We start from the raw sequence: 13,833 nt of genomic DNA, 5'->3' as shown, positions 1-13,833 counted from the left end.
GCAGTGTTTGCATTTGTCTAAAGATTTGTCATTCTCTTCTCATACAAAGAATCCTACAGTATGCTTTTTTCCCAAGTCAGTTCATTTACATTCACAGAGTATTGGGTGGATATTCTGCTAGTGTCTGTTGTGGTAAAACATTCAAATCCACACACAGAAAAGTTGGATTTAATGTTCAAATTTACATAAAGTATTTAACAAGAACACAATAGAATATATATGCTTAGAGACCATCTTTGAATGCTTTCAGTAGCAGGTCGGCTGCCAGCCCAGGAGACAAGTCACCACTAAGAACTTTTTCTTCTAAAAGTGGAATCTTATCCTTGACTGCCAAGTGAGTCCGGAAATGTTCCAACATATTTTCTTGTATGAGATTCCACATCCACACTTTCTGCTGTTTCCGTCGTTTGGCAATCAACTCACCGCTCACGAGCACGAGGTCACGAAATTCTGTCATTTTATCCCACATATCTGAGATACCTTCTCCAGTTTTGGCAGAGATACGCATTACCTGTTGGATTCAGAAGAATTTTTAAAGGAATGTAATTACTACGCCTGAGGGTTCAATCACTGCATCAGTTAGATTTCATGGAAATTAGGATAGGCTGAAGGCAAACTAGCTTCAAAATACTCATCTAATGAAGCTCTAAGCAGTTTCATGGTGTTCACTCTTTTAAAAAAAAAAACTGAAAAATGAAATTCTACCAACTGCCAAATATAAGCAGACCCTCAGCTCCCATAGTGTTTGGGATAAATGAGGCTTATCCAACTGTTTGTATAACAACTGAAAATCATTTTTAATGAGCCCTTTAGATAAAGAGTATAGTGTTGCTAACTTACTTAAATGCAGTGTTAATTACATATTCTGGTAGATACACATTGGTAGCTACTCTTCTGCAGTTTAAATGTTCTAGAAGGGAGGTATTTCTACTTCTTTTTGCATTTGCTTTCCAGACTACAAATTCATTTTGTTAAAATATTCCAGGCATCCACATGACCTTTTAAACGACATTGGTAAAATAAATAAATAAATATACACACACACATCTTTATATACAATCTAATAAATACGGCTCCTTCATATTAATATTTTCTTGCTTTCAGTTGTCACACACTGCCATCACTGAAACGGAGACAGATTTCTGATAAACTACTTAAATCACTTGTCCCAAACAATTCTTCTGGGTCGCATGTATCAAGTTGAACAAATAGGTATATAGATGTATCAGTTCCTATTAAACAGTGATGAACTAAACATAAACCAATGGAAAGCAAAAAACCCATGTACCCCTTATATGAATATGTTAAAAACAATATGTTCCAGCAACAAAAGGAATCAAGAAAGTCAAAGAAAAGTAAAATTTTGGTGGAGATGTATCTGTTCACATAACTGATAAAAGATGACAAGCTACAGCGCTAAATATCTTGTCTGAAATAAGAGTGATTTCAGTATTAGACACTCTCTCCTGCATTAACTCTTCAGTCATTGATTTTCAAACTACTCTAACTAGGACACTTGTTAGATCTAGAAACAAGAACTACAAAATCATGGCTGAACCTCAGGCAGCCCAGCTGTTTTAACTTAATTCAACAGTCCATTTCAACCAGTTTACAGCAACCTCATTTATATATACGTATATATAAATAGTGAATGTGTGTGTATGTGTGAATATATACATACACACACACACATATATATATATATATATATATGTGCATGCAAAATAACATTAGTACTGAAGAATCTGTTCCTTAATAATTAACTATACCTTTTAGTAAATGGAACACTGCCTTAGTACCAACGGCCCTCAAGATGGGAATCCCAATAGGCTAGACATTGCATACGCAAGTAGATGAAGTTTTTGCCCAGAAGAACATATTTTCTCATGCGAGAAATTAAAAAAAGCAAAGGAATAAAGGAAACACGTGAAAGAACAACGATAATACCATACTTTTAAGAGTTAGACTGGGGGAGAAATAGCTTATCAGACTTTTTAAGATATGCGTAATTTACAAAAAGAAAGACAAGTTGGTACCACTACTCATGTCAGCAACAGCTCTGCCACGGCTGAGATTGTATCTCAGGACAGAAATCATAGGCTTTGCACAGTGTTTCATGTGGCATACATTGAGACCAGAGGTGAAAAAGAAACAGCAGCAATCTCTAGCAGTATAAAACTAAGCAAAAGAACTCAATTTTTTTTTTTTTTTTTTAAAACAAAACAGCCCTGAGAGACTAACGTGGATAGATGAGACAATAACAATCCTGACTTGATCAGCACTTTTTAAAAGAGGTACACAAACCTTTGGTCTCCAAACCTTTGATCGCTTGCGAAGTAGCTTCATAGCACTAACATACTCAGCTTGTATTCTCCGTGCAGGCACAATTAAATCGCCATCAGCTTTATTTATAGCAACTAGATCTGCCATCTCAATTATACCCCGTTTGATACCCTAAACAGAACAACACGGAGAAAAATCATGAACACCCAGAATGACTACGACACACTGATTTATCACAGAAAGCAGGCCTTTTAGCTTTTGGTGGCACCTGACAATTGTGGGCGTGAGTGAGTGAGGGTGTGAAGGATGAGGATGCAAGAGTAGTACCAGTAGCCTTTCATCAATAGTTATTACTCTGCTCTGACACATGGACACTGAATGTGGATATCACACTTAACATGAGAACCTGTTTTATGTTTATAAACCTGTCGATAGAGATTTAACTGAAACATGACCAAGTTTGCAAAACTCACAAGATTTTTTTTCCCCTAGAAATCAAAGCATAACTAGAAATAGGTCACAGTAAGCCAGAGAGAATCAAAACCTTACATCCTAATACTTCCAAAACCTGGAAAAATTCAAATCCCAACTGTGCAATAAATTGGTAAGGCTCTGAAAAGACTTCAATAGTAGCACAGCAATCAATAAAAGGCAATTGATACAAATTTACCACACAGATAGATACTACATCTTGGATTTAAATTGCTCTTTTTGGTCCTAGTTAGTATTTTAATAACAGAAACTGAAAAGTACCTGCAACTCATCCCCACCCGCAGGTGGTAGCAGCAATATAAACATATCAACCATATCAGCTACAGCAAATTCTGATTGTCCCACACCTGAAAAATTAAATTCAGAATTCATGACAGACTTTCATGTTAATGACAATAGTTATAAGAGATCCCAGTATAGCATCATGTTTCTGAAGTGAACAAAAAACATTAACATAAACAAAGCCAACATGAAACACAGTATACTTACAAACTGCGCAGGACTAAAAAACATATATCAACCAAAGACGACATACAAAAGAAAAAGAGCAAAAACAAAGATGAAAGAAGACAGAAAGTACGTAGTTGGCAGTATGCCTTATGCAGATATCACAGCAGGGCAATTAGAAGAAAACCCTAAACACTTACCTACTGTTTCCACAAGAACAACATCATAGCCTCCTCCTTCACAAAGCAGGATAGCTTCATTTGTGGTCCTTGTTACACCTCCTAATGTCCCTCTGGTTGGAGATGGTCTGATGTATGCATTCATGTCTCTTGACAACTCAGTCATCCGTGTTTTATCACCCAAGAGAGAACCTTAAACAGTTAAAACTAAATTATTTCAAAAGGGCAAAACAGTCAGATTTTTTTTTCCAATAAATGAGTATGAGAAAAGTTGGATCTCTTGGAAGAAAGAAGTCAAATGAAAACATCCCAGTAACAGCTGCTGAAGACTTTGCTGAGGACTAGCAAGTTACTGGCTGGCTCTTCGGCCTACCAGCAGCTGGAAAGGCCTAGGCATAAGCAGATCTTACTGCTTCCAAATCCGGAGAATTTGCTCTAGGTCAGAAAGGATTCTACAATTACTGAACAGCTTTTTGTGGCCTATGCACAGCAGGCTACACAATTAATCTTTGCTATCTCTTTCCAAATAGACAAACCTCAAGAAAGAGGTACCTTATGATTCCTATTACGTTGTTTTTATTCTTTTAAGAAAATTGATATGCATCCCTGCCTTTCTCCCATTCATACAAACTTCAAAACAAATTCAGCGAGATTTACAGGCATGATGCACATTCTAAAAGATAAGAGATGCTCAATTCGTATATAACTGCTGTAGTCGTGGTAACATATTTTGTTACTCTATTGACGTGTCTTGAGCATACACGTATGACAATACAGTCTTTCCTAGCCGTAAGTCATTGCAGTGACTTTTTGCAGTTTGTTTCATTTATGTACTTGTATTGTAGGGTCTTCTCTAATGATTTAGAAGTCTTGAAAAAAGAATGATGTTTGCTGGCAGCTGCCCATTACAAAAGGATTAAAATTAAAGTTCTATTATTTATATCAGACATATTCATTAATCAGGCTTGATCAGCCTAGAATTTCACAAGCTATATTCTGGAAGTGAGTGTGACAGATGTGAGCCACACAACTTTGAAGAATGTCAAACTGAAAAAATCAGTGGCCTGTGCCACAAATCATACAAATGGTCATTGAGACCACAGCAGGAGACCTTGAAATCAGTATAGTCAATAGAAATTAAAAGATTCCTACTGAGAAGAAATAACGAACGTTCTAAGCTGATACACTTGTTTGGATTGCAGCGTCCTCTAAACAGAATGAAGTTAGCATGTGCTTCCTGCCCAATGATCAGCCTTATTAGTGCTGAAATTTGTGCAGAAATGCACACTCCTCTACTCCTTAATTCACAGAAAAAAAAAAAAAAAATATATATATATATATATATATATATCTTGAGAGAGAAAACAGTGGCCATCTGAAGTTTCAGCCAAAAAGGACCAGAGTAAAACAACAATCAAACTTTGGAAATAAATAAACCCAGGATCCTTAATTCCTAATTTCATATCACGTGGAAAAAAAGGGAAAAATGGTACAACATTCATTTTAATCATTTTGCTTTTACAAGCCCCAGATTCCTCCTCCACTATTTCCCCTCAAAGGGGAACTCCTGTAAGTTGACAAGGCATTAGCAACCTGACTCAAACTTTGACACGTACTCACCACCACTTGTACTAGAGGAAGGGTCTACAGCCAACACTGACACTTTGTGTCCTCTTTCTGTAAGCATTTTCCCAAAGCATTCTATAAAAGTTGATTTCCCAGCACCGGGAGGACCAGACAACCCTAAATAAACACATTAGGAAAACAGGAAGAAGAAACATCTTGTTAGTCAAATAAATAATATATCATAGGAACACAGTTGCTATTAAGAAGTTGACAACAATTCGTTCTTTATCACAATACCATGACAAAGGCAAATAAAAGGGCAAGCTATAACTGACACATTCAACTGAGCAGTTGTAACTGACTTGAAATACAATCCATTAATTCAACCAAGACAGTGGGGCTCGCTTCACCATCGCTCACCCCATCCATTCCAACATTCACTTTGTTTATCCAATTTTATTTCCTCACCTCAAAAGAAATTCATCTATAACAGCTTATTTTTAAAAACTTTTCAAGTGTAAGATCCTAAATCTGTATTTTTCAGATTTACTGATTGTTTAAACAAGACATGCTTTAAAAGCAAAGTCTTACCTTGAAGGGCTGTTATTTCAAAAATCAGGCAATTTACATACGATTCAAAGCGTCCACACTAAGATTAGCCTGTTGACCTGCACCAAATATTTCTCATTCCTGTACCTAAGTTTTCTTCCTGCTAACTCTGTTTATGAGGGACAGCAGCTGGGTGTAACAGGACTTCGTAGTCCATCTCTTTATCATTGAAAAATATTTCATAATTTCCAAGAGAATCAGGTTCAACTCTCCTCAGCTGAATAGCAGGCTGCTTTAAATTAAGGCCACAGAACAGGAAGGTACATATTTTTTCCTTTTGTGGATTGATGAAGGAATTCAGGAAGCACTCAGAAAAACACATACTTCATGAAAAGAAGAACGGTCTGCTTAGTTACACCCTTCCCTGAGTGCAGGTAATAGGTTAGAACAATCATGCAAACTGCAAAACGTTTCAACTCCTAACAGTTACACAAAATAACAGCAACAACAAAAACCCTCCCAAAACACTGAACAAGCAACAGTTATTTTTAGAGTTTTCCCAAGACCGTTGTCCAGCTCAAGATGTAACTCTACTGGACAACAGAATCGATCTGGATTTGCTATAAACCACAAGAAACCAGTGCTGCTTAAAGAACAATAGTGATAGTGAGAAGCGATCATTACAATTAGATCAAAGTAACTACTGGACAGACATAAAAGGACTGACCCACTCTAAAGGCAAGTGGCTTTCCTTGATTCAACTTTTCTTGTTCCCTGTGGTAGGCTAATACCTTCTGAAGAAGCACCTGGGCTACTTTTTTTTTCCTGTTGTGAGTTGATTCTACAAGGGTAATGGCTTCTGCTAAACAGGCTCTATGACCTTGTACTAGTCCATTGTAAAGTCTGTCTACAAGCCCTTGCTCTCTATCAGAAAGTCCCTCTATCTGCTGGTCAATGGCAGCTTGATGACACAACTTTCTCTTCAAGTCCTTTGATGAAAGCATCCATTTTGTACAATATAACCGCACTGGCGTAAGAGATTCAGCGCACAGAAAATCTGATCTGGAACTGAAGTGAAAGCTCTTCAAATAAGTCCTTCTAGAAAAATAACAGTGAGGGAATCTCAGCAGTAAAGAAGGGATCTTCATTTTGTTTGGGATTAAAAGTAGCAGAGGTTATCAATTCACTTCTGTCGGCAGACACCCTAAAGAGAAAGAAAAAGACATTACTTCCCCCAAAATACTCAAAGTACTTGTAAGCGTTTAAGTGAAACAAATAAGCACAGACAATCATTAGTTTTTATTTCATCTGTACCTACTGTTTTAAACACAAAATATGGTTCTCTTTTCCCACTAAAAAAACAGAAGAGAAAGAAGGTGGAGAATTTTCAACACCATGGCATCACTTTGTTGTCATAGTCAACAACTAAAGCTATTATTTTTAAGAGCATAAACAGATAAATAGAAAGTACCAGACAGCCACCAAGAGCGTAGGTACTGATCCAAAGTCTGGGGACAAACAAAACAAACCAGCCCTTATGTTCATTGAATTTGCCATGCCAGTTTTCTACTTTTATGCCTGCAGGGATTTTTTTAATTGCTATTCAGAACACCGCTACTCAGAAATTGCTATTCTTTTATACCTCACTTCCAGAAAAAAAGCAGTCAAGACACACGACCGTTTAGAAATAAACTCAGCGAGCTGAAACCTAAGGGAGGACAAGCACAAAGCATCAGCTCATAACCCCCACGCTCTCTGCGCTTGCTCTGACCGACCCCAGCACCGGCTACAAGGCCAACACCAATTTAAGCTTCGCGTACACATACACCCTCATCGGTAGAGCTTCGCTACGACTAAAAGCAGGAGGGCGTTTCCTCATAAAAGCAGCAGCTACAGCCACTTCAGGGTACAGGACAGACTCCAATTTTTAAATCCTATTTCCTCCCCTCTACCCGCCCCCCCCCCGGCCAGGGCCCGCCGAGGCAACGGCCGCGGGGGGCGCGCGCCGCCCAACCAATCAGCGGGCCAGGAGGGGGCCTGGGCCGCGCCCCGCCCCGCCCCGCAGCCCCGGGCGCTGCGGGGTCCCCCTGCCCCCCGCGCGCGAGCCCCGCGGGAGCGCGCCGTCCCTCCCTCCCTCCCTCCCCCTCCCCCCGCCATGGCGGCGCCGCTCGGCCGCGGTGGCGCGCCCACCCCCTTGCCATAGGGACGAGCCCCGCTCCTCGGATGCCGCCATCACCTACCGGCTCCTGCCCCGCCTCCCCCGCCCTGCTCCGCCGCAGGGAAGTGACGCCCTCACGTTGAGCCGGAACCTGTAGGGCAGCGCGTCCCCGCGACGCCATGGTCCCCTCTGTCCCGGGAGCCCGAGCGAAGGGCCTGCGCATGCGCCACCGAGACCTTTGCCAGGCCCCGCCCCCCCGGCGGGCGGCCGTTACGACCGTTACGCACGACCGTTACGCGGTGCCTCGGTTCCTCCCCACCGTGCCTGAAACGGAAGACGTTGCCCTGGCAGGCGGGAGCCTGCAGGCTCAGAGGGGAAAGTTGCTCCACCGATGCTCCCTAAGGAGGCCTTTCCTAATGAAACGTGAGAGAAGTGCTCTCCTGGGCCCCAAAAATTGACCCTAAACTGTGATCCAACAGCTTGGTGACGAGAGCCCACAAGCCAAGTCATCGACCTAGTCGGAGCAGAAATAAACTCTGTAAGGGAAGGTTAAAGAAATACAGATACAGCGAAATACAGAAATAGAAATATAGATATAGCGAAAACAAAATGTCCTTTCAAGTTCTTCCCTTGAAAATCCCCTCAAGTTTGACATCTGTTCCTTTCATCTTGAAATAATAGTTTCTTTGCTCTGTCCCTGGCTGGAAGGCTGTTGCAAAACCCATCTTCTGGTTTGAAATCTTAAAAAATTCCAGACTAAATTTATGCATGATCCTTTCATACTCACTGATTTTGTGCAAGACAAGTGAAAGCTGAGAGGAAGAAAAAAAATGCTTAAACCCCAAAGGCATTTATTAAATCACTTTCCTTTTCAGTCTTCATTGTGCCAAGTTAAACAAGCCTGATTATTTTTTTCCCCCTCTGGTCATCTTACCAGCACTTTTCGGCACCTGTTCTACTTAAAATACATACATATATTTTTAAATAAATGCACAAAATATGCATATGATGTGCATATAACTGGTGAGCCATATAAAATAGCAAAAACTGTTTTCTTAACTGCTGACTACATGCTTTAAGATCATGCCTATGATTCCAGCCCACAAGATTATCGTACAGAAAATAATGAATAATGCACTCTCCTCTTCAGATCTGACAAGATCTACAGTTTTGTGTCCCCATTACCACGTGAGGAAACCATGGCAGAGATGAGAATTCCCATTCGAAATAGCCTTGCGTAGTCACTTTATTCAGAAACAATCATCTCTTCCTTAAACAAGTTTCCTAAGAGTCTCTGCTTCAAGTGCTATGCTTAAATCTAGAGAGCACATCTCCACTATTATTTTAAAAACAGCAACAACAAAGAAGTCATTCTGCTATGCTTTCATCACAGATCACTCATCCTGCATTTTATTCCACTTTCTGTATGCTTTCATCCTGAATAATTTTGTTGTTGACCTTGTTGCAAGGACTAGGTGAATGGGGATGCAAAACTGCAGGTGTTGTCAGGTCTGAAGGGGAGAGTAGATGGTTCAGTTCTTTCTATATGATAATCTTGTGGGCCAGAATCATAGGCATGATATTAAAGCAGGTATTCAGTAGTTAAAAACACAGCTTCCGCTATTCTACGTGGCTCACTGGTTGCTCTGCCAATCTGATACGCCCATGAACATGTGGGTCCATGTTTTAGAGTACTCTTCCTACAGGAACTCTCTCAAGACCCTGCACATTGCTGAGGTTAAACTAGGAAATCCTAGTTGTTCAGGAAGTCCCCTCTTTTCCAACCCTTCCCTTCAACTCTGTTCTTACAATGAGTAAGTTTGCTTTTCTCCAGTCAAAGGCTATAATCTCTCCATGTCAGTTTGACCAAAAGACTTGCTAGTGCACTGTCAATTACACACACCCATTTTTTCAACGTTCTGGAATGGAGGTTATGCTGGCCCTCTAAACTGTGAGTTTTCCTATCACCTCTCATTTTATATCGCTCTAGCCTTATTCAAAATAGGCAACGTGTTCTCTTCAAGCTTGGACCATATCTAGATTCTCTTTAATCTACATTCTTTCCTGTGTCTACACTGCACTCTTTCTCCCCTATGGTCTTTTAATGTATGTGATCAAAACCCATATTTCCTGGTCTTTATTGGGCATAGCCCAATGATTTTTGGCCATTCTCACTGTTTTTTTGCCTTCTGATCTCCAGCAAACGGAGTTCTACTGGCTAATGTGCTCCTTTTTTCAGTCACTGTTAATTCACTTACTGTCACAAGTGAGGTACTTGGGACATATTTCAGTAGCCCTCCACACCTCTTCAGCCTCATGCTTGCTTCTCTCGCCTCCCTCCCCCTTCTTTTTGCTATTCACAGTTAAGTCATCTTCTTTTTCTATTCTCTCTGCTTACTATCTCCAGTAGTGTCAGAAAAATAAAAATGCTTATCTATAATATGCTATAGTTAGTCCACCACAGTCTGAACTTGTCCAGGATTTAAGGAAAATTGATTTAAACTCAACCTCCTTGAGGCAAATCCACCCCAAATGTTACAGAAAAGTGTACTACTGGTTACTCAGAAGTGGCAGTCTCCCTTCACAGCCAAAACTAAATCAAACATCTTATAAAGTGTTATAAAGCAGTGTGCCATAGGGTAAGGGTATGGGGAGGCACAGATCTTTGGACAAAGTGTGTAATTGAATCCTGATCGTTATAAAATAATAGAAAAAGAGCTTAACAGACACATTATTACCATTAGCATCTTTGCCAGATTCCACCATGCAAATTTACACTCCATCTACCTAGCTTCCCCTTGCAGTTTTATTTGGATATATTTGTTCCTACTTTCTCTGGCAGCATTTTCATTTGCACTGAGGATTTTCACCTCCTCTTTAAGAAGTCCTGAAGTAATCTTTGTGCACATTTTTATCACTACAATATTCATTATGTTCACAGACATCGCAATGAGCAATGTGCTGTAAGGGCAAGTATGAAACTAAAAATCTCAAGCTCAAAATGTCTGTGACCTCAATGAAAATATTAAAAGGAAATTACAACAGAGAGGACAAATAATTAGTGAAATTAAATGAGCAGCTTCAGCTTGAAACTCATCACCTTTTTTCCCAAAAATATATAGATGTACATTTACTATAGCCTGGAACTATCTGTTGGTCCCTCCCTTTGTATGTTAAAAGATCTGGTGTGGCTACAGTACCTACTGGTTATGGTTACAGAATTATAAAATTCACATCACTTACATGAAATGAATTTACATCACTTATATGATCATTTCTTAGAGCACAGAGGTTGTATTTCATCACTTCATTCTCCCCCTGCTGCCCTCTTCACCTGCGAGGATGGGAATGGTGTATAAGGAGGCCTTGTGCGAGGCTCCCAAATTCCTTCCTCCCCTTTTCATTCAAGAATACGAATGTAGTGACAATTCCAGTGCTAACTAGTCACATTGCACTTGCAGTGTAGCATCTGGCCTTCTTCATTCTCTCTCTCTCTCTCTCTCTCTCTCTCTCTCCCCCCCAACATTTCTCCATTCTGCCTCTAGTAGTCCACCCTGTTTACTGGCAAATGAATGTTTTTTGCTAGTATAACTGCTAGTATAACTTGTGGCAGTAGTAGTGCCTAGTGGGGTTTTTTTTTGCTATTGTAAGCAGTTCAAGAAAAAAAAAATCCCTAAACAGCTTTAGAAATTTTGGCTGACATAACATAGATCCAAGCTCAATATCCAGATTATCAGGGTACATCTTGTGAACACCGCATGCCTATCCCCCAGGTCCTAGGAACCAGCATCACAGCACTTCCCTTTTTCTCTATGATGTGTCTATCCATCACCTCCCAAAGCACAGGAGAAATCAAGCGTCTTCAATTGCAACCTACAACAGCTGACCAGAGCAAAAAGTAAGCGTCAACTTGTGGTGCAGGTTAAATCCTACCTGAATATCAAGTTTAGCCAAGTTACAGAGTTCTACAATTCCTGTTACAGTACAAACTGAAACTGCAGTGGCTACTGAATCACCATCTCTTCTTTATTTCAAGGGACATCCCTCAATTCATTTCACTTGTCACACAAGCATAGAGAAGACTGAAGCGATCTAACCTTTGCAGAGCAACACTGAGGGATGTAACTGATGATGAAAGCCTTACTTGCAGTACAGAACACTAACCTTTTAATAAGAATTCAGTTTTAGCACTTTAAACAAAAAGTTCCTTCTGCATCATCTTAAAGATGAATTGGGCAACTGAAATTAAAACAATAGGAAGTATACTCACATCTGAGAGCTTGCCTGTTTAAACATATCATGGACCTCAGGTTTTGCATCCATGACTCAGGCAAGGAAACAGCATAATGAAGAAAATCTCTAAAAAGATTCAGTAACAGCTATATAAGCAGATGTTTGCTGTGTAGAGGCATTAGAAAGTTTTACTGCAAAGGCCTAGACAGAGTGGCAAGTCAGCTTTTCCAGATCGGTCTGGAGATAAAAGTCTTACCACAGCTTTCCAGATTCAGCAACCTAAAAACAGAGGATGACTCCAATACTTCAGCGGATTCACTGTATCCGTGCTGGCAAGGAGCTGTAAGGTTGTCCGAGCTGCTAGAGCTGTCTGGTGAACCTGGAAAAAAAATTTGCTCTCTGAACATTGGCTGAGACCTACAAGAGAGTATCTGAGGAAAGAAGAGAGAAAAACTCATCTTAAACAACTATGGTTTATATTTGTGTAACATTTTTATGAACAAAAGTGCTGATGTTTCTTCACAAAACTTTATAGAAATGACTTCAACATGTACTTTTCAGTATGAACGGAGATATCATTGCACATTAGTCAGAAACAGTACTGACAATTACTGGACAATTTTCCACTATTTAGGTAGAAGTTTTTCAATTGTTTGTAATGAACTGCCTGATGCAAAGTGACATACAAATGGAACCAATTAAAAAAAAAAAAGATCTTCTACAAGCAAGTATATTTTCCACAATTGCTCACATTTTAGTAAAATAAAAATAACATGACTATGCAGGGCAAAAGAAAAAAAAAAGTCATTCATATAGACTACTGGTTGTGAAAGCAAATTAAATAATGTTCTCCAAGACTGATCCATTCTTAAAATTATAAGCCTGAGAGGGCAAGATCTTCACTTCCAGTAAGATATTAATTTCTCTTTCAATTAGGAAAGTGCTTAAAAACTTGGCTTAATGGGTATGTTTTTCTCCATGGCCGCTGCTGACTCAAACTATCAAAATATTTCTTACGTAGTTCTTTATTGCAGAGCTGAAAAGGAAGCCATCAATTGCCTCCTCGATTATTTTCAGAACAACATGGAAACCATATCAAGCGTACTGGTAAACAAAAAGCATAGTACAACCTGACAATTTTAACTTTGATAACTTATCCTCATTCCTAGCTATTTTTTGCCTAAGGAAAGAATTGGCTATGATTTCCCAAGTTCCTTCAGAGTTGACAAAGATGGGAGCAAGGGACTCTTTCAATTGACTTTTTCAGGTGACTTAATACAATCTCCCTTCCCTGCCAGGTGTGCTAAAAAATTTATCAGACTGATACGAAACTAGCATAATCTTATACAGCAAGAACTTAATACCTTACGTCACAAACTGCAGAGTAGACTGGGCAAAGAATTAGTGATGAATTATTTCAAATGCGTAACTCAGTTTACAGTAGTAGACAATTTGAACATTAGGAATAAAGATGCAATCTTTAATCTATTCAAGTGGCTTCCCCTGCATTTCCAATAGCATCAACACACAAAGGTCTTTGTTTCAACGCCCCTTCGCTGAAGAGTTCACAGGCAGGTGAAAAAGACAATTGGTGGAAATGAGATAGTGGGTAGAAGTGTCCATAGGAACATAACAATTGCAACAAAACACATTAAGAAACATTTTCAGGTGCAGGATGACATTTAAGGCCAAGCTGGAGAGGAAGACCAAGCCCACGATAAATCTGATAATCAGGATTCAAGGCTGAGATATAGGAAAACCTAAATATTTTCAATTCAAACCAAACTCCTGGTATAAACTGAGAAGCCTGGGTTTCCCACAGTCCATCTAAGCATCTTAAACATGAGGCTATCATCTAATCATGCAGGAATTTTCTTCTCTCTCATATGCATCTATGTGTACGTGTGTTGTGTTTACACGCTTACT

General features: G+C 39.6%; 1 protein-coding gene across 7 annotated transcripts; it reads right to left on the bottom strand.

Moving 5' to 3' along the window:
* Positions 1-152: 152 nt before the first annotated feature.
* On the bottom strand, positions 153-12,281 carry MMAA (metabolism of cobalamin associated A). 7 transcript variants are annotated; one of them, XM_068942209.1, is made up of 8 exons: positions 7,707-7,764; positions 6,835-6,868; positions 6,244-6,720; positions 5,022-5,144; positions 3,423-3,593; positions 3,037-3,122; positions 2,305-2,454; positions 153-511 (listed from the first exon to the last, which is right to left on the bottom strand). In XM_068942209.1, exons 3-8 carry the CDS (start codon positions 6,662-6,664, stop codon positions 224-226), a joined length of 1,239 nt encoding a protein of 412 aa, XP_068798310.1. In that variant the 5' UTR covers positions 6,665-6,720; positions 6,835-6,868; positions 7,707-7,764; the 3' UTR covers positions 153-223. The 7 variants fall into 7 exon arrangements, with proteins under 7 accessions (XP_068798310.1, XP_068798311.1, XP_068798307.1 ...); XM_068942210.1 differs by lacking the exon at positions 7,707-7,764 and adding an exon at positions 7,343-7,481; XM_068942206.1 differs by lacking the exons at positions 6,835-6,868; positions 7,707-7,764 and adding an exon at positions 12,164-12,281.
* Between the last annotated feature and the right edge of the window lie 1,552 nt (positions 12,282-13,833).

This window comes from Struthio camelus, chromosome 4 (assembly GCF_040807025.1).
Source record: "Struthio camelus isolate bStrCam1 chromosome 4, bStrCam1.hap1, whole genome shotgun sequence".
Lineage (NCBI taxonomy): Eukaryota > Metazoa > Chordata > Aves > Struthioniformes > Struthionidae > Struthio > Struthio camelus.
This window is presented reverse-complemented; position numbering and strand designations above follow the sequence as displayed.